Raw genomic sequence first — 22,085 nt, forward strand, 5'->3', positions numbered from 1 at the left:
GCCAAACTCTCTCCATCAGCCCATTACATTTCATTTGCCAGATAATGCAAAGCTTATTAGGGATCACATTCATTTTGCCAGGGAACTTAATTTTCTTGAGGAACACATGGAGGTTCTTGGGGAATGCATTGGTTCTGCAAAACAGCACAAAGTGTCTTGAGGATGACATGAATATTGAAAGAGATAGCAAAGCTTCTTGGGGATTGCAAAGCCAGAAAATGTTCATTATCTTGTGGAACACACACATTTCTTAAGAGTAGACAAATATTGTAAGACTCTTATAGTATGCACTAAATTTGCCAGATAATGCCATTTTTCCTGGGGCACACAACATTTCCTGGGAATGCCATATTACTGAGGAGAGCACAACATTTCTTGAGAATCCCATGAAATTTGACAGGAAATACAAAGCTTTTTGTGGATTTGGCATTCATTTGGCCAGGGTACGCAACGATTCTTAGGGAACACATTCATTTTGCCAGAGAATTACATTTTCCTGGAGAATGCAAGGGTCTTTGGGAGATGCATTAGTTTTGCAAAAAGCCCAATGTGTTTTGGGAATACAACGCTTCTTTAGAGTAGACAAATAGTGGAGGTTTCTTAAAAAATGGGCTGATTTTGCCTGAGAATGCAACATTTCTTGGGAAATGGATCATTTTTGGGCAGGAATTGCACACTTTATTGAAAACATAAATATTGCAGGGATCGCAATTTTCTAGGAGAACGCAACATTTCTTGGATGAAAGCACATATTTTCTTGAGAGTAGACAAATATTGTACGTCTCTTAACTCTTTCAGAGAAAGCAATAAATAAATAATAACAATCAGAAGCGAGATCTGAGAACAGAGATCACCATCAGAGTCAGAAGAATACCTCTCATTTAAATAAATACAGATAAATGCTGCCAGGGATTGCACATTTTATTGGGGAACACACATTTTACAGCTGATTGAACATTTCTTGAGGAATGAAAAATGTCTTTGGGGAGGGCACAGTGTTTTTGGGAATGCATGAATTTAGTTTGAATGCAAGGTTCTTCGGGGAATGCATTAGTTTTGCAAAAGAGCACAACGTTTCTTGGGGAATACAAAGTGTGTTGAGAGTAGACAAATATTGCAGTTTTCTTAAAAAATGCACAAATTTTGCCTGAAAATGCAACATTCTTTGGGAAATGGATCTGTTTTTGGCAGGAATCGCACATTTTATTGGAGAACACACACATTTTGCAAGGGATCGCAAATTTCTCAGGGAGCGCAACATTTCATGAGGAATGCCATATTTCTTGGGTGAAAGCGCAAAGCATTTTGGGAATCACGTAATTTTACCAGAGAATGATATTTTCTTAGGGAACGCACAAAGATTTGTCAGAGTATCTTGATAGTAGGCAAATATTGAGGGTGTCTTAAAGAATGGACAAATTCTTCCAGAGAAAGCAGTGTTTTTGGGTATCTGATTAAGGGTTTGCACATTTTATTGAGGAACATACATTTTACAGAAAATTGCTAATTTCTTGGCGAATAAAAAATGTCTTAGGGGAGAACACAACATTTTATTGGGAATGCATGAATTTTGCCATAAAATGCAAATCTTCTTAGAGATGGCATTCATTTTGCCAGGGAATGACATTTGCTTAGTGAATGCAAGGTTCTTCGGGGAATGCATTAGTTTTGCAAAAAAGCACAACGTTTCTTGGGGAACACAAAGTGTCTTGAGAGTAGACACATATTGTAGGTGTCTTAAAAAAATGCACAAATTTTGCCTGAGAATGCAACATTTCTTGGAAAACAGATCTTTTTTGGCAGGAATTGAACATCTTATTGGAAACACACACATTTCATCAGGCATCGCAAATTTCTCAGGGAACGCAACATTTCATGAGGAAGGCCAAATTTCAGAATCGCAATAATTTTACCAGAGAGTTATATTTTCTTGGAGAACACACAAATGTTTGTCATAGAATCCATTAGTTTTGCAAAAGAGCTCAATGTTTTTTGGGGAATCATGAATTTTGCCAGAGAACACAAAGCTTCTTGGGGATCACATTGATTTTGCCAGAAAATGCCAATTTTCTTAAGGAAGCACAAATTGTCTTGAGAGTAGACAAATATTGTAGGTGTCTTAAAGAACACACTAATTGTTCCAGAGAAAGCAGTGTTTTTTGGGAAACTTATTAGTTTTGCCAGGGATTGCACATTATTGCACACAGGGATTGTTATTGGGAACATTTTTTTTCCTTTTTACAGAGAATTGCAGATTTCTTGGGGAATAAAACATATCTTAGTGGAGTTCACAATTTTTGGGGGGATTGCATGAATTTTGCCATAAAATGCAAAGTTCCTAGGAAACACATTGATCTGCCAGGGAATTACATTTGCTAGGGGAACGCAAGGTTCTTTGGGGAATGCATTAGTTCAGCAAAAGAGCTAGGGGAGAACAATAAAACCCCACAGAATGCAATTTTCTTGGGGAATACAACGTTTCTTGAGAGTAGACAAATATTGTAGGATTCTTCAAAAAAATCAGTAATTTTAAATTATTTTCTTGGGAAACTGATAACGTTTTGTCAGGAACTGCACATTTAATTGGAGAACACACACATTTTGCCAGGGATCACACATTTTCAGGGAACGCAACATTTCTTGGGAATTTCCTGGATGAGAGCTCAAAGTTTATTAGGGAAGATTTTTCAGGGGAGTGCATTAGTTTTGCATGACTTGCATGAGCAGACAAATATTGTACTGTTTTCCACCTCCACACTGCTGTAGGGCTCTGTAGAAGTGGGCTCTTCTATAGTGATCTCTCTACTAACGGTTTCCCTCTCTCTGCATTGCTCTGCAGCTTCCTGCTGAGCTTCAGAAGCGCGTGAGCTCCCACATGGAGAAGCAGCGTTCAGGACGGAGTGTAGCCTTGCATCAGTCCTACACAGATGCCGTTCCCACTGCCGTCATCGGCCAGATCCTGGAGAAACCAGAGTCTGGGAGAAGCTGTCCGGTCACCCGCTCCCCGAGCCCACAGATCCAGGAGTTCCCTGATAAAGCTCAGCGGCGTACAGCGTATAAATCCTCCGACCTGTACTGCAGCGATACAGCACTGTACTGTCCTGAGGAGCGGAGGCACGATCGCTGGACGGAGCGCCGGCAGAGTGCAGACCACAGCGGACAGACCACCGCAGACACGCAAAACAATCCCGAGGACCATCAGCGTCTCCATGCGTTCATGCTCCAGGCCTCCCAATGCTACGACCTGCCCCGAGCTCTTTCCACATCCCAGCAGACGTTACACACACACTGGCACGATGGAGACCCAGAGGACCGCCCGACGTTCCTCAAATCCAGCAGCTTCCAGAACGGAGATCGAATGCCGTCATCCACTCCTCAAGGGGGCACTCTCCGCAGTGTTCACCCGATGGACGGATGGATGAGCATGGAGGACATCAACAGCTTCTCCATCTGCAGCCCTGGCCTCATTTCACCGCTGAGCTTCTCCGAGCGCCACTTTATCATCGATCCCGAGATCAAACCGGGTCCGCTTTATGACAGCGTCCGAGACGGAGCCACGCGGTATCCGCATTACTCCGCATCAGTGGGGTCCAGTCCTGCGCTGAACACCAGGATCAGACTGAAGACCGACAGAGGACAGGCGATCCGCTCCAAAGACAGCGCTCAGGGATCCACTAGAAGATTCTTCACGTCTGAAAACACCCATGATGAGACGGCGGACGCTTCACGCAGAGATTACGCAGAGGAGAGTCGCAGCAGTTCAGCAGAGTCACTGAACCACAGTCTGGGCGTCCAGCGCTTTCAGAAGGAGCCCCAGAAACAGAACACACCGCAGTTTCAGAAGATCGGAAACACGGGACTCAGTCGGAAAGACAGCCTGACGAAAGCACAGCTGTATGGAACGCTGCTGAACTGACAACTACAACGAAGATCTTCCGTAAACCCTCCACAACAGAGCAGCTCATGTGTGTCAAGGGTTTGTTCATCTGAAGGGAAGGTTCTGTCATTATTACTCTCCCTCATGTCATTTCAGTCTCCTGAGAGTTTAGGAAACTGAACGTGGATTGAATGTATAAGCGGAAGTGTGTATAAATCAGCCATCATTTCACAAATCCAGTCAGTTGGAGGAGGTCAACATCACACACTCCAGCGCTGTCTGAGAGCTCCAGCATCTCATCTAAAGCATCTTCATCTGGGTCTGAAGATGAGCTCAGACACCCCGTGAGGGAGAGTAATAATGACAGAGCTGATATTCTGGGGTGAACTACTCATTCAGACTCTCAATTAAACTGTAAATAAACCATATGTATTATTGTAAACATATATTTATCTGTTTATATTTAATCTGTAGGACGAGTGTAGCAGATAATCATTAATCCGGTGCTCTTACAGCAGAGGGCTTCTGCTAGCGAAAGCTGTAGTTTCTTCTGACCATCAACTGTTTTTCTCCACAGGACAGAGCAGGAATGTAGTGTGTGTAAAGATGTTCACTTGTGCTCCGCAGGACTGACTGTAGATCAGTGTTTCCTTTGCCTACCATGTCTCTTCAGTGTGTGTGTCTTTCAGGAGGAGCTTCTTGCACTACTGAACTTATATTAGATGTAAACACACACACACACACCTGTGCATACACAAGAAGAGCAGTGCAATGTCTACAACACTTGTTTACCTTTATATTTCACTACTATAAGACCAGACAATTGAGCATCCCAGAACACACACACTGCAACACTACACTGAAGTCTGCTCCTGATGACCCTTACAGTGATGTCATTTCCTGTAGTTGTTGTCATTCAAGGTGTGTTTTATCATTTGAAGGGTCACAAGATGGAAAGTCTCACACACACACACGCCTGTGTGATGTAGATCTAAACCAGCCCACATAAACAAATACTATAGTAATTTATAGTAAATACCACAGTGCTTTTTTAACCATAGCATAGTAAAGTAGATTAAGGTATCTACAGCTGTTTGTTAAAGAATGCTCCAGCACACTGTAGTATATTATCACTCGTAAACTGATTAACTGGAAACAGTACTGCAGTATATTTAAGCTGTATTGTAGTATAATATACCCTACAGTTGTAGAAAACTACAGTATTGGATGATTTGTTTATAGTACTAAAGTTGTGTTACCATGGCAACTCTGGAATCACCATAATACATGAGATACTACAGTAGTTGTAGTGTTACCATGGCAACTCTAGAATCACCACAATACATTAGCTACTATTCACCTTATTCTCAGCTGTCGAGCGGGCGCTGCCATTTGAATCATTTTGTCTCGCGACTTCCGGTCACATTCACTTTCATTCATTTTTTGACGTTAACAACTGCTCGTTACGCTGCTTGATGTTGCAATTTAATATTTTCTTATTATATTATGCTACTTGGTCTGTGTAGTAATGCAAACATTTGTTTGTTGAGCAAGTAGTTTGGCCATTTTCTGCCATTTATTATTCCTAGTCATTTCTCCCATAGGCGACTGAATCGGAAGTTCTAAGACAATCGCGAAAACAGGCGCACTTCCGCATTTTAGAATAAGGTCAATAGTAGTTGTAGTGTTACCATGGCAACTCTGGAATCACCATAATACATTAGTTACTATAGTAGTTGCAGTGTTACCATGGCAACTCTAGAATCACCACAACACATTAGTTATTATAGTAGTTGTAGTGTTACCATGGCAACTCTGGAATCACCATAATACATTAGTTACTATAGTAGTTGTAGTGTTACCATGGCAACTCTAGAATCACCACAACACATTAGTTACTATAGTAGTTTTAGAGTTACCATGACAACTCTAGAATCACCACAACACATTAGTTATTATAGTAGTTGTAGTGTTACCATGGCAACTCTGGAATCACCATAATACATTAGTTACTATAGTAGTTTTAGCGTTACCATGGCAACTCTAGAATCACCACAACACATTAGTTATTATAGTAGTTGCAGAGTTACCATGGCAACTCTAGAATCACAACACATTAGTTACTATAGTAGTTTTAGCGTTACCATGGCAACTCTAGAATCACCACAACACATTAGTTATTATAGTAGTTGTAGTGTTACCATGGCAACTCTAGAATCACCACAACACATTAGTTACTATAGTAGTTTTAGCGTTACCATGGCAACTCTAGAATCACCACAACACATTAGTTACTATAGTAGTTTTAGCGTTACCATGGCAACTCTAGAATCACCACAACACATTAGTTATTATAGTAGTTGTAGTGTTACCATGGCAACTCTAGAATCACCATAATACATTAGTTACTATAGTAGTTGTAGTGTTACCATGGCAACTCTAGAATCACCACAACACATTAGTTACTATAGTAGTTTTAGCGTTACCATGGCAACTCTAGAATCACCACAACACATTAGTTACTATAGTAGTTTTAGCGTTACCATGGCAACTCTAGAATCACAACAACACATTAGTTATTATAGTAGTTGTAGTGTTACCATGGCAACTCTAGAATCACCACAACACATTAGTTATTATAGTAGTTGTAGCTTTACATTGTAGAATCTGTAGAATCACCACAACACATTAGTTATTATAGTAGTTGTAGCTTTACATTGTAGAATCTGTAGAATCACCACAACACATCATGTTTTAAACTATAAATTACTGTAATATTTCTTCATGTGGGTATTTTGAATTATTAGAAGAAAGCAGCATCTTTTAAATGTAGATTTCTAGAAGGTTCTTATAGTCGTCAATGTAAAAAAGCTTTATTTGGCAGAATGTGAACACATCGCCGACACACAGAATAATTCTGTAAATGCTCAATGTACTAAATACAGACAGATCTGATCAGAGAAATGACTCCTGGAACACCTAAACACATCATTCCTCATTCAGACACTGTGATGAACACCGTCTCCTTCTGCTTTATTAAGATGGAGGTGAGCTGGAGCAGTGTTTAAGACTGTAAATGCATGACTGTATCAGCTGCTCTTTACTGTGTGTTTCTGTTCTACCTCAGTCTGCTCGGCCGCTTCCACACGCATGCGTCTATATGTGTGCTGTCTTTCCTGAATAAACCTGTGCTTCTTATTAGTTGAAGGCTTCACGTCTGTCCACATGCACAGTGATTGATCATGGTGTGTAAATGTGATCGCTGTAATGTAGTCGTGGAGTGTAACATTGCACATCTTCAGTGGGTGATTACTGTGCAGTGTGTAGTTCTACATCATATACTGCAGTGCTGAACCTGGATCAGTGTTCTTCACTATCCTCACGTCCACAGATTGATCTGACCAGTCCAGTCTGCGGTGGCGGCGACGCCAGGGATTATGGGATGCATCTCCACACACACACACGCATCCTCATGAGCCTGTAGTGTCTTCAGTGTCCTCGAGCTCTGATAGTCATAGAAGTGGACAGAACCGGTGGAGCTCCCAGAGGCCACGACACTGCCGTCTGCAGAGAACCCACAATGCACTGCAAACCCCTCCACCTGCACACACACACACATGCAGAGACAGCTGACACACACTCCTGACTGAATATGATGGTGCACATAAAGACAGGAGACTTGCACATCACTCTGTATATTCTGAAGCACACTGCTGCTGATCAACTAGTATAGTTGTTGTGTTACCATAGCAACTGAGAATCAGCATAATAGATTAATTACTCTAATAGTTGTCGTGTTACCATAGCAACTGTAGAATCACCACAACAGATTAATTACTATAATAGCTGTCATGTTACCAAAGCAACTGTAGAATCACCACAACAGATAGCAGATTATGTGTGAAACTGGTTGTGTCTGTCTGAGTGAGTGAGTGTGTGTGTGTGTGTGTGTGTGTATGTACCTATGTGTGTGTATCTGCATATGTGTTGTGTGTGTGTGGTGACCTTGTGTCCCTCATATCTGCGTCTCTTGTTCATGCGGTAGGGCCGCTGGTCTGAGAACAGTGCGATGTAGTTTCCGTTGGTCTGAGCGATGAAGCTGTTGTCCAGCGGATGAGCTGTGAGACAGGGACAGGTATATCTCTCCTGTAAAACACACACAAACAAACTATAACACAGGAGAACAGCTGCTGTACTTCACTGTCAGTACTGATGATTCAGTGCTTCAGTATTCTTCTTCTTCTATTATTATTCCCTCCAGAACTGTCTTGAGCATCTGTCTGCGCTCCCGTCTCACACCTTCAGAAGCCACCGTATTCACCGCGTTCATTGTGTTTGGTCTTGGTCTACTGAGGCTCATTTATTAGAGAAACAACACCACAGTGGAGAATCCCAACAGTGCAGCAGACTCCACTTCTCTTAGTGATATCAGTGCAGGAGCAGCAGGAGCTGAGGAGGTGATGCTCTACTGTGCATCATTGATGAAGACGCGATCACATCATGTTTAATGTGATATGACAGTGTGGCGCATAAATCTACTTCACATCTTTGAATGGAAGCATACGGATGATTATTCAGAACCTCTCCGTCAGCAGTGATTCTTACATGGAAGATCTGGTTGGAGAGTTTGGCGTTGGTCTGGAAGTCCCAGACGATGAGTGTTCGGTCGGCTGAGTCTCGACTGACGGCATCAGTGCTGCTCACGAACTCTCGTCCTGCATTTACAAACAGCAGATCCAGAGTCTGCTGAACTGCAGATCTGTACACATGCAGCACCTGAACACACACACACATCACACACACATCACACACACATGGTCAGATTGTAGAAATCAGGTACTTGATAGTTTTGTAAAAAGAAAACACTTTTTTAAATACTCATAATCAGACAATAGCTGCTTTATGTATTACACGTTTACATATTTACAGTAAGTCCAACCATTCTCCTGATTTTTCTCTTTTTTTTAACGTTTATATTTTTTTCTTACTTATATATTATTTCCTTCTACCGCCAACTCTCTTACTATCAACTCTGTGATCGCCAACTCTCTTACCGTCAACTCTGTGATCGCCAACTCTCTTACCGTCAACTCTGTGATCGCCAACTCTCTTACTGTCAACTCTGTGATCGCCAACTCTCTTACTATCAACTCTGTGATCGCCAACTCTCTTACCGTCAACTCTGTGATCGCCAATTCTCTTACCGTCAACTCTGTGATCGCCAACTCTCTTACCGTCAACTCTGTGATCGCCAACTCTCTTACCGTCAACTCTGTGATCGCCAACTCTCTTACCGTCAACTCTGTGATCGCCAACTCTCTTACTATCAACTCTGTGATCGCCAACACTGTTACCGTCAACTCTCTTACCGTCAACTCTGTGATCGCCAACTCTCTTACTATCAACTCTGTGATCGCCAACTCTCTTACCGTCAACTCTGAGATCATCAACTCTCTTACATTTAACTCTGTTACTGTCAACTCTGAGATCGTCAACTCTGAGATCGTCAACTCTGTGAACGTCAACTCTGTGAACGTCAACTCTGTGAACGTCAACTCTGTGAACGTCAACTCTGTGAACGTCAACTCTGAGATCGTCAACTCTGTGGACGTCAACTGAGATTGTCAACTCTGTGAACGTCAACTCTGTGAACGTCAACTCTGTGAACGTCAACTCTGTGAACGTCAACTCTGTGAACGTCAACTCTGTGAACGTCAACTCTGTGAACGTCAACTCTGAGATCGTCAACTCTGAGATTGTCAACTTTGAGATCGTCAACTCTGAGATCGTCAACTCTGTGAACGTCAACTCTGAGATTGTCAACTCTGAGATTGTCAACTTTGATATCGTCAACTCTGAGATTGTCAACTCTGTGAACGTCAACTCTGAGATCGTCAACTCTGAGATTGTCAACTTTGAGATCGTCAACTCTGTGAATGTCAACTCTGAGATCGCCAACTCTGAGATTGTCAACTCTGAGATCGTCAACTTTGAGATCGTCAACTCTGAGATTGTCAACTCTGTGAACGTCAACTCTGAGATCGTCAACTCTGTGAATGTCAACTCTGAGATCGCCAACTCTGAGATCGTCAACTCTGAGATCGTCAACTTTGAGATCGTCAACTCTGAGATCGTCAACTCTGTGAATGTCAACTCTGAGATCGTCAACTCTGAGATCGTCAACTCTGAGATCGTCAACTCTGTGAATGTCAACTCTGTGAACGTCAACTCTGAGATTGTCAACTCTGAGATCGTCAACTCTGAGATCGTCAACTCTGTGAACGTCAACTCTGAGATCGTCAACTCTGTGATCGCCAACTCTCTTACTATCAACTCTGTGATCGCCAACTCTCTTACCGTCAACTCTGAGATCATCAACTCTCTTACATTTAACTCTGTTACTGTCAACTCTGAGATTGTCAACTCTGAGATCGTCAACTCTGTGAACGTCAACTCTGTGAACGTCAACTCTGTGAACGTCAACTCTGTGAACGTCAACTCTGTGAACGTCAACTCTGAGATCGTCAACTCTGTGGACGTCAACTCTGTGAACGTCAACTCTGTGAACGTCAACTCTGTGAACGTCAACTCTGAGATCGTCAACTCTGAGATTGTCAACTTTGAGATCGTCAACTCTGAGATCGTCAACTCTGTGAACGTCAACTCTGAGATTGTCAACTCTGAGATTGTTTACTTTGATATCGTCAACTCTGAGATTGTCAACTCTGTGAACGTCAACTCTGAGATCGTCAACTCTGAGATTGTCAACTTTGAGATCGTCAACTCTGTGAATGTCAACTCTGAGATCGCCAACTCTGAGATTGTCAACTCTGTGAACGTCAACTCTGAGATCGTCAACTCTGTGAATGTCAACTCTGAGATCGCCAACTCTGAGATCGTCAACTCTGAGATCGTCAACTTTGAGATCGTCAACTCTGTGAATGTCAACTCTGAGATCGTCAACTCTGAGATCGTCAACTCTGTGAACGTCAACTCTGAGATTGTCAACTCTGAGATCGTCAACTCTGAGATTGTCAACTCTGAGATCGTCAACTCTGAGATCGTCAACTCTGTGAACGTCAACTCTGAGATCGTCAACTCTGAGATCGTCAACTCTGTGAATGTCAACTCTGAGATCGTCAACTCTGAGATCGTCAACTCTGTGAACGTCAACTCTGAGATCGTCAACTCTGTGAACGTCAATTCTGTGAACATCAACTCAGTAAACGTTGACTCTGTGATCGTCAACTCAGTTATCATCAAGTCTGTGAACTTCAACTCTGTGATCCACAATTTTGTGATCAACTTTTTACGATTAAAACAGTTAAACAACAAGTAACAGCACAAACCGCACAGACTCATGGGAAGACCATACTGACCTTACAGCAGCGTGAGTCCCAGGCTCTGACCTCTGGACTGAAGCCTCCACACAGAAACACATCAGGCTCAGACGGTCGAGGAGCCACACAGCAGACCTTAAACCCGTTCTCCATCCGCACAAGCACCTGACCTGAGAAAACACACACATATACAGTGCAGAAAAAGAGGAAACTACACCAAATATAAGACAACACTTAAAGGTCCTGTAAAATTATGATAAAGTTCAGATCATTTGATGCTGTCAGTCAGTTTAATCAATAATATGAGCATTTAAATACAAGTGAATCGTCAATGAGCTGATTCACACTGAGCTGGAACAACTCTGAATAATGACTCAAGTGTTTTTAAACAACATATACTCTGAATAATCGATCAATTTTGTATCACTGATCCCCTGATTACTGTGAAATGGTCTGTACTGTCTGAAGAGCTTACAGGAATAAATCTGTCAGCTGATTAGTGCTCAAATACAGCCTGATGTTCCTTCAGTTCTGTGCGGATTCACTCAGAGGTATCAAAGCGGCTGGGATAACGAATTACTCCATTAACTACTGATTAATTAACCCGTCCACCATGACAGGATGCATATGATGATATACTCTCGCATGCATATTAATGAACTGATTTGCATATGAGCAGTGGTTTTTCTCTGAACGGTGAGAATGTGTCTGATGTTTGCAAAGCTGATAGGAATCATCCTCCTGCATAATTAATATGCTTCCTCAGTGTTTTTTTAATTAAGAAATGTAATGAGCACAGCGCTGACGGCTGATAAGAAACAGATATGCAGCAAACACACGTCAGCAGAGTTGCAGAGCGACTCTATAATGAATCAACAGATGGAGATCAGGATCATCCGTCAGCAGGAGTGAGCTTAAACGTGATATATTAATAGTAGTATACTTAGTTACAATGCATGACCTTACTTTTTATTCTGTAGTAATAAAAAACTTAAACCTGAAATAACAAGCCATTGTCTTGACCAAGATGATCTGCTGCAGGTCAGAGCGAGCATCAGAATGGGGAAGAAAGGGGATTTAAGTGACTCTGAACGTGGCATGGTTGTTGCTGCCAGACGGGCTGCTCTGAGTATTTCAGAAACTGCTGATCTACTGGGATTTTCACGCACAACCATCTCTAGGGTTTACAGAGAAAAAGAGGAAATATCCAGTGAGCGGCAGTTCTGTGGGCGCAAATGCCTTGTTGATGAGGCCAGAGGTCAGAGGAGAATGGCCAGACTGGTTCCAGCTGATAGAAAGGCAACAGTAACTTACGACTTAACAGTAACAGACGACTCGTGCATCAACAGCAGCAACACCACAAACCTTCATCATTAAAACAGCACCACCCTTATGAAGATGCTAATAACATTACAGACCCAAACAAGTGTTGCTAAACCACCCAGCAGAGTCTCATGTCATCATTAAAGCCGTGCCTTACGAGAAAAATAAACCTCAAAGACAGACGAAAGACATGACAGACGACACCGTCTCAATGAACACTTGAAGCTTGCTGTAATCTACAGGCTGCATTAATAAGGGCATTAGTTATGACATTGATTTCTGTTGTCAAGCTTATCTTTGCTTTTAATATTAGGATATTTGTTTTGAAAAATCTGCAATCAACGGTAAAATAACCTTTATATATTTACAGGACATAATCACTGAGGAGAAATCAGAGGCTCAACACATGATCTTCATGACAAATGCAGCAAATATAGAAGACATTTACAACCGTTATGACAATCAATAGATCATCAAGTAATCGACAGCATCACTAAATAAAGTATATTAAAGGATATTTCACCCTAAATTCACTATACTCACCGTTAAAAGCAGAGTTCATCCACAACTGAACACTCTGTCACCATTAACTCACTGTTCACTTGTTCCAAACCGGTTTTGTTCTTCTGTTGTTAATATCCAATAACTTGTAGGTGCTGTCTTTGATTGTTGAAAACTTGAACAGTAAATGCTGAATTAAGATTGCTCTTTTGCTGATTATTTCATTATATTGTCAGGCAGATAAAACATCTCACTAAATGTGTTAAATCAGCTGCACAGAGAGATGTGCATGCTGACAATCTAATAAAATTGATGGAGATAAAGATTTGACATTTATGGTGATAATTATCGATATCGTTTTTTACCATATAACCCAGCTCTACACTGAATTTACACAAGCCGATTTCTGAACTGAAGATGGATTTTGAATATTAAACTTTGTATGTGTCAGCAGAACTTAACATTTTGGTAATGTAATTCTGAAAAGGGTGGCGATGCAGTGGTGCAGTGGGTAGCACGTTCGCCTCACAGCAAGAAGGTCGCTGGTTCGAACCTCGGCTCAGTTCTGTGTGGAGTTTGCATGTTCTCCCTGCCTCCGCGTGGGTTTCCTCCGGGTGCTCCGGTTTCCCCCACAGTCCAAACACATGCAGTACAGGTGAATTGGGTAGGCTAAATTGTCTGTAGTGTATGAGTGTGTGTGTGTGTGTGTGTGTGTATGTGTGTGGATCTTTCCCAGAGATGGGTTGCAGCTGGAAGGGCATCCGCTGCGTAAAAACTTGCTGGATGAGTTGGCGGTTCATTCCGCTGTGGCGACCCCGGATTAATAAAGGGACTAAGCCGACAAGAAAATGAATGAATGAATGAAATCTGAAAAGTTGAAGATTCATTCTTTCACTTTTTTTCGGCTTAGTGCCTTTATTAATCAGGTGTTACCACAGAGGAATGAACTGCTAACATATGTTTAATGCAGCGGATGCCCTTCCAGCTGCAACCTAACACTGGGAAACACCCATACACTCTTACATTCGCACACATACACTATGGTCAGTTTAGCTTACCTAATTCAAAGGTGAATGTGAAGAGCTGAATTTAAGTAAGGAATGTTTTAATTGAAATATTCACCGCTTAAAGAAACCGCTGTTACATTTCAGGAGCTAAAAACTCAAATTATACACAAAATCATTAAAATACAAGCGCTTGTTAATTCATGCATGATTTTTTCACTCACTGCTATTCAACAAGCTTTATTTGCATAATTCAGGCATTAGGCTCGTTTGACTTGGCCAAAATCTGCACAGAATGGATCACCGGTGATCACCGCAAGATGCATGCCGGTTAGAAATGTGTCCGCCTTGCCTTCGCCTCGCTCTGATGTCACGCTGACGTGCGCCAAAAAACTCTCGCGATCGCGAGGCGGATACCTCGGATAGAGCAGTCGGCCGCAGTTGCTCTCAAAAGACTGCGTTACCAAAAGCATGATGGGAAACGACTGGCTGACGACACAGCTTAATGCTGATTGGATGAGACTGGCACATTACACTTTATTATCTTGTTTTACTAAGGTTTATACCTGGATTTGTTGAATACCTTTTTTTGTATTTTCGTTAATAATTTTAAAAAAAGTCATAAAGAGCATTACATATGGTTATTTATTTAGATTTACACACAAACAAAAACAAAACACATCTTTGTAAAACATAACGTGACCTATGTAATATAACTAAATGTTACTAATAAATCATTAGGATTTGTGTGTATTTCTCTCTCAGTTTTAAGTCCTGTTTGTTGTCATTTTCACTTTTTGTATGTTTGTGTGAATTTTGTATTGTAATTTTTATGCAGCATTATTCCATTAAAGTCAATCCAATATATACATATATTCAGAAATACAAAGATAATCAGACTGTTTTGTCATTATGCCTTATCTTTGTGTGGTTTCATATGAGAAGTGAAAGTAAACAAGACACACACACATATGTATATATATGTATGTGAAGTCAAAAGTCATGTTTATTAGACCAAGAATATTTTGATAGTTTTTCCTACAGTCTAATAGTTTTTATTCTGGAGAAAGTCTTGGGCTGTTTATTTTAGTCTGGCTGGAGTAAAAGCAGTTTATATAGACCTAATAAGCTTGTCAATATAATTAACCCCCTAAGAATTTATTTGTCAAACAAACATTTGTCATGACCCGTCACTGAAAAGCATCTTGCTATGGCGACTTCATTTATAATGTAGCCAAATTAGGTTTCTTGAAAGTTTTCTTGCTGTATAAGCTGTTTATTTTGTTATTCTTTTAACGTTTGTTGAATATACAGAATTATATTTTTAATACATCCTTTTAGTTAATGAGTTCATCTTCTGTAATTCTGGACATCTTTTTGTAAAAACAGTGATATTTCTATTGCATCCACTCCCACATTAAAAAATACTATAGTAATGTACACTGTAGTGCTTTTGAACCATGTTATAAAATAGCCTATTTAAATTGAATATTTCTGGTATCACAACAACTATAAACACAACCCAATACTGAATAAACATGTTCAAAAATGCTATAATATTTACTATAAAATCACCATAGTATTTTTTCATGAGGTCATTCGTCAGCGATAAAAAACGCGAACGAGATCTCCGCCACTGGTGACGTTTCCAGGTGGCTAAACAGCGAGATTCAGCAGGTGTCCGACTTCTGATGTAATTTTTGAGCCCTCCTCTTACTGCGCACGCCTGCTCTCGTTTACAATGCAGTCAAGGCGAGGCGCACCTCAAACGAGCCTATTATTTCAGCTCCATTAAAGGCTTTCAGATGTTAATTTTTGACAGCAAACTATTTTCCTGAAGAGTGGTGTGTCAGTATTTCCCCTGCTCTCCCTGATGATCAGCTTATAGTGTCAGCGTCTCCACCCCTGCTCTGAGCTCGTCTCTGAACATGTTAATCAGTCTGAGCTTATTAATCCATCAGTGAACGTGTGTAAGCTCATTAACTCACCCGTCTCCAGGTCACTGATCGCCACCGTGCCGTCAAACGATCCTGACAGGAGGCGTCGCCCATCGGCCAGCCAGCAGGCATCACGCACTGCCCCGCGGTGGGCGGAGTATGTGTGTAAGCACCGCCCACTGCCGACACCATCCCACACCTGTAAACACACACCAGCATTACTGCTTTAGAGCGGATTAGAAACACACACACACACACACACACTCATTCTTTAACTTTCACAACGGACCAACATCAATAAACCACCTAATTGTTGATATATGATGATTTATCATGACAGTGTTCATAACTCATCTCTAATAGCTGATGTGTTTCCTCTTCTCCATGATGACAGCACAGAATATTAGACTAGATGTGCTTCAAGACACTAGTGTTCAGCTTACAGTGGCATGTAAAGGCTTCACTAGGGTAATTAGGGTAAAGTTAGGGTAATTAGGGTAGTCATTGTATAACAGTGGTTTGTTCTGGAGACAATCCAACACTAATATTGCTGAAGGGGCGAATAATATTGAGCTTAACATGACTTTAACACTATTAAACACTGCTTTTATTCTAGCACAAATAAAACAATTATTAGAGGAAATACTGTGAACAACTCCTCAAACTGTTCAACATCATTTGGGAAATGTTTGTTTTTAATTCTCAGGAGGCAGAATCATTCTGACGTCAGCTGTATATGAAATCAGCTCTGAACTGAACATAATGCAGAGAGCAGAAGAGGACGTCTCGTCTCTGACCCAAACACTGAAGCAGTGGGTTATTCATCATGTTCTCATCTTTGATCAGCCCAGAGGGTTAGGTCAGAAACACACACACACACACACACACACACACACACACACACACACACACACACACACACACACACACACACACACACACACACACACACACACACACACACACACATTATTAAACACACATGAAAAAGCATCTGATAGCAGCTCTCATATCCTACAGAGTGTCAGATATGAGGAGCCCCAGGCACAAGACACACACACACACACACACACAATAACCAGAGCTCAACCTGTCTGTGTACAGCAGTCTGAGTGCAGATCATGCATGTCTCCAGAGTCTCCATACACTGCTGCACATCACACACACACATGCACGCGCACTCTCACTCGACTCTCCTCAAATTCACCTTCACATGCACACACACTTGCTCACCTTCAGCTCTCCTCAAATTCACCTTCACAAACACACACACACACACACACACACACACACACACACACACACACACACACACACACACTTCTCCAAATCCCCTTGTGAAATCCCCTTGTGAACACACACTGCTCACACACTCACAGGATCTCCAATGTTCCTTCAACATGAAACAACAATAAAAGCTTATTTCCACAGTTCTGCCTCTCTGAGAGCAGATCCAGACTCACAGAGTTCATTCCCTTACACGCCTTCAGTTTATTTCTAATTAAAAGACAACGACAACAGCATCATCATCAGCATCATCATCATCATCAATTATAATGTTTAAATGGAGCTGTAATGGCAGTAGCGTGCAGAGAGAGAAATGTACACGAGGCTGAAGCTTTTCCAAACCAGACATGGATAGAAAAGGAACACAGCAACACCCTGGCAACCATATAGTAACACCCAGCCAACAGCACTAACACACCCTGGCAACCACTTGGCAACATCCTAACAAACACATAGTGACACATAGGCAACCACATACCTGTAGCAACAACCAGGCAACTACATAGCAACGCCCGGGCAAACACATTAGCGACAGCCTGGCAGCCACAAAGCAACACCCAGGCAACCACATGGCAACACTTTGGCGATCCATTTCAAATGGACACAGTGGAAACCTCATAGCGACACCCCAACAAACACTTGGCAATACCCAGGCAACAACATGGTGACACCCTGGAAACCACATGGCAACACTTTTTTCAATCACATAGCAACACCTTCGAAACCACAACAACACCTTGGCAACCGGTTGTGGCTATAAGGGATACGGCTGCAGCCAGAAATTCATTCATTCGTTTGTTTTCCTTCATCTTAGTCCCTTTATTCATCAGGGGTAACCACAACACTTTGGCAACTGCATAGCAACACCCTGGAAACCATATAGCAACACCCAGTCAACAGCACTGAAACACCCAGGCAACCACTTGGCAACACACCAGAAACCATATAGCAACACCCTGGCAAACACATAGAGACACCCAAGAAACCACATGGCAATACCCTGGCAACCACATAGCGACACCAAGGCGACCACATGGCAATACCCTGGCAACCACATAGCGACACCAAGGCGACCACATGGCAATACCCTGGCAACCACATAGCGACACCAAGGCGACCACATAGCAATACCCTGGCAACCACATAGTGACACCAAGGCGACCACATGGCAATACCCTGGCAACCACATAGTGACACCAAGGCGACCACATGGCAATACCCTGGCAACCACATTTCGACACCGAGGCGACCACTGGGCAATACCCTGGCAATCACATAGCGACACCAAGGCGACCACATGGCAATACCCTGGCAACCACATAGCGACACCAAGGCGACCACATGGCAATACCCTGGCAACCACATAGTGACACCAAGGCGACCACATGGCAATACCCTGGCAACCACATAGCGACACCAAGGCGACCACATGGCAATACCCTGGCAACCACATAGCGACACCAAGGCGACCACATGGCAATACCCTGGCAACCACATAGTGACACCAAGGCGACCACATAGCAATACCCTGGCAACCACATAGCGACACCGAGGCGACCACATGGCAATACTCTGGCAACCACATGGCGACACCGAGGCGACCACATGGCAATACCCTGGCAACCACATAGCGACACTGAGGGCACCACATGGCAATACCCTGGCAACCACATAGCGACACTGAGACGACCACATGGCAATACTTTGGCAACCACATAACGACACCGAGGCGACCACCTGCAATACCCTGGCAACCACATAGCGACACTGAGGCGACCACATGGCAATACTTTGGCAACCACATAGCGACACCGAGGCGACCACATGGCAATACCCTGGCAATCACATAGCGACAGCGAGGCGAAAACATGGCAATACCCTGGCAACCACATAGCGACACCAAGGCGACCACATGGCAATACCCTGGCAACCACATGGCGACACCGAGGCGACCACTTGGCAATACCCTGGCAATCACATAGCGACACCGAGGCGACCACATGGCAATACCCTGGCAACCACATAGCGACACTGAGGGCACCACATGGCAATACCCTGGCAACCACATAGCGACACTGAGGCGACCACATGGCAATACCCTGGCAACCACATAGCGACACTGAGGGCACCACATGGCAATACCCTGGCAACCACATAGCGACACAGAGGCGACCACATGGCAATACCCTGGCAATCACATAGCGACAGCGAGGCGAAAACATGGCAATACCCTGGCAACCACATAGCGACACCGAGGCGACCACATGGCAATACCCTGGCAACCACATGGCGACACCGAGGCGACCACTTGGCAATACCCTGGCAATCACATAGCGACACTGAGGCAACCACATGGCAATACCCTGGCAACCACATAGTGACACTGAGGCCACCCCATGGCAATACCCTGGAAACCACATGGCAACACTTCGGCAACCACAAATCGAAACACTGAAAACCATAGAGCGACAACCTGGCAACCACTTGGCAATACCCATGCAACCACATATGGCAACACTTTTTGCAATTACATAGCAACACCCTGGCAACCGGTTGTGGCCAGAAGGGATACAGCTGCAGCCAGAAGTTAGCCAAATTATTTCTAAATATTTATTAAATTACAAATAAACAGAACTGTATTAATGCTTACCTTAAGCTGCCCCTCACAGTAATGTCACTGTGGCGAGCCCGGATAAATAAAGGACTGAGCCGAAGGAAAATGAATGAACGAATGAATTTCCAGCTAAACTGACATCCTGTGAACATTTCCTGAATCTGTTCAACATCATCTGGGAAATATTTATAATAATCAAAGTGTGGGATAATGGTGAGGTCAGCTGTGTGTGATGTGCTACAGGCATTACTGCTGTTATTGAGGTAACTCTGACCTGTTTACCTTGCAGCTGTTGTCCATGGAGGAGGAGAGCAGCAGGTGGCTGTGCCGGGGCTCCGGGCTCCACTGAAGGGCCGTGACGGGACTCTGATGGCCCCGGACCCCGCAGCGCAGGCGTCTGGGCAGCTCCGCTCGCACCGGGCCCCCGCTTAGAAAGGGCCGCACCCGCTCGGAGACTCCGGATAGCAGAGGAGACACAGCAGGGCCAGGCGGAGCAGACTCCAGGGACCCCACAGCACACACTCGCTGCCGTTTGGGAACATACGGTCGCACGGCACACGACTGCACACACGGCCGCTTCTGGGGGCCACCGAGGGCCACTGATGAAGATGAAGAGCTGTAGGGGCCCCCGGGGACCACTGATGATGATGAAGAGCTGCAGGGGTCACCAGAGATCAACGATGAAGAGCTGTAGAGGCTACTAGGGGCCACTGATGATGATGATGATGAAGAGCTGTAGGGCCCTCCGGGGGCCACTAATGAAGACAAAGAGTAGCAGGGCCCACCAGAGGCCACTGATGATGATGATGATGGGCTGGTGATGAAGGGTTTCTTATAAGGAGGCGGAGCTCCAGATCCACAGTCCTGATCACTGTCTGAGTCCTCATAGTCCACCAGTGATGCCATAACAACACACACACACACACACACACAAACACTACACACTCTCTCACACACACACACACAAACACTACACACTCTCTCACACACACACCACACAAGCACCATATACACTCTCACTCACACAAACTCTCTCGCGCACACACAAAGCTCACTACACAAACAAAATCTCTCAGACACACACACACACTCTAGACACTCACAAACACTACACACTCTCTCTCACACCCACAAGCACCATACACAAACTCGCACACACAAAGCTCACTACACACACAAAATCTCTCTCTCACACACACACACACACACTCTAGACACTCCCAAACACTACACAATCTCACACACACAAACACCATACACACACTCTCTTACACCCACACACACACACACACACATACACACATTCACTAAACAAACACAATCGCACACACTACACAAACACTATACACTCTCTCTCACACACAAAACATTCACTACATAAACACCATACACACACTACACAAACACTAGACACTCTGACACACACAACACATTAAACACACAAACATTTTACTCTCTCACACACACTATGCAAACCCTCGCCACTCACAAGCACTCTCACACACACACTGTACACACACACACACACACACACACACACACACACACACAGTATGTGTTATTTGTCAGGTGAGGAGAGAATAAGCGGCTCAGATGAACAGTAATACGGCACATGTGTGTGTGTGTGTGTGTGTGTGTGTGTGTGTGTGTGTGTGTGTGTGTGTGTACAGATAACGTGTCTTACTCATCTACGTTAGTCTGCGTCTGGAGGAGTTCTGATCAAACACACACTCACTCACTCAGTTCAGCACGTTATCATGATCTCTCCGGTCAGTTACCGGTTCACACTCCTCCTTCATGTGTGTGTGTAACCGGGGCCGGTGTAGAGTTGTGTTTATGTGGCGAATGTTGTGAAATTTCGCGCGGTGTTCTGTTTGAATCGTCCGACAGCGGAACACCGGAAGCGGTCTGTGATGAAATTGACAAAATTAAGAGTCTCGCTGTGTATTTCGGTATTCAGGCAAGGCTTAATTCTAATCACAGACTAAAATGTATGTTTGAAAAACACTTGCACTGATCGATTACATCTACATTTAAATATATCTATACATAGGTCTCTTGGATTTTTAATCACGGTGGATACAAGTAATGTTTTTTTCTAAATGACATTTCTTAAAAATCACCTACACCTCCTATTTAACTATGTCCTAATTATAAATACTGACTGAAATTATATCATCATATTTGATCGCAGTCGACGTG

General features: G+C 43.2%; 2 protein-coding genes across 35 annotated transcripts in view; one reads left to right on the forward strand and one right to left on the reverse strand.

Moving 5' to 3' along the window:
- Positions 1-7,075, forward strand: part of begain (brain enriched guanylate kinase associated) — a 32,309-nt gene extending 25,234 nt beyond the window's left edge. For 6 of the 23 annotated variants that reach the window (XM_087289900.1, XM_087289903.1, XM_087289909.1 and 3 more), the window contains 3 exons: positions 2,840-5,131; positions 6,016-6,347; positions 6,579-7,075. In XM_087289900.1, coding sequence (XP_087146026.1) covers positions 2,840-3,916 — 1,077 coding nt within the window. In that variant the 3' untranslated portion in view covers positions 3,917-5,131; positions 6,016-6,347; positions 6,579-7,075. Of the gene's footprint in view, positions 1-2,839 lie in introns of all 23 variants that reach the window. The other 17 variants (XM_087289896.1, XM_087289899.1, XM_087289904.1 and 14 more) reach the window with 4 other exon arrangements.
- wdr25 (WD repeat domain 25) lies at positions 6,729-21,795 on the reverse strand. Of its 12 annotated transcripts, none has more exons than XR_015512917.1 (7): positions 21,623-21,795; positions 20,158-21,391; positions 16,034-16,181; positions 11,257-11,387; positions 8,483-8,653; positions 7,883-8,023; positions 6,729-7,478 (listed from the first exon to the last, which is right to left on the reverse strand). XR_015512917.1 is itself a non-coding variant. In XM_087290051.1 (7 exons), the coding sequence occupies exons 2-7, from the start codon at positions 20,889-20,891 to the stop codon at positions 7,257-7,259; spliced, it is 1,539 nt and encodes a 512-aa protein (XP_087146177.1). In that variant the 5' UTR covers positions 20,892-21,391; positions 21,623-21,795; the 3' UTR covers positions 6,729-7,256. The 12 variants fall into 12 exon arrangements, 9 of the variants coding, with proteins under 9 accessions (XP_087146177.1, XP_087146178.1, XP_087146175.1 ...); XR_015512918.1 differs by having other exon boundaries at positions 21,619-21,795; XR_015512916.1 differs by having other exon boundaries at positions 21,568-21,795.
- Between the last annotated feature and the right edge of the window lie 290 nt (positions 21,796-22,085).

Source organism: Danio rerio, chromosome 17 (assembly GCF_052040795.2).
Source record: "Danio rerio strain M-AB ecotype USA chromosome 17, GRCz13ab, whole genome shotgun sequence".
In the NCBI taxonomy this organism is placed as follows: domain Eukaryota; kingdom Metazoa; phylum Chordata; class Actinopteri; order Cypriniformes; family Danionidae; genus Danio; species Danio rerio.

Coding starts and splice junctions, on each gene's coding strand:
- wdr25 (XM_087290051.1), bottom strand. CDS start 20,891: ATGGTGCTTGTGTGGTGTGTGTGTGAGAGAGTGTGTAGTGTTTGTGTG. Junction 11,388..16,033: donor GATCAGTGACCTGGAGACGG/GTGAGTTAATGA, acceptor GTGTTTTCTCAG/GTCAGGTGCTTGTGCGGATG. Junction 7,479..7,882: donor GCAGATATGAGGGACACAAG/GTCACCACACAC, acceptor GTGTGTGTGCAG/GTGGAGGGGTTTGCAGTGCA.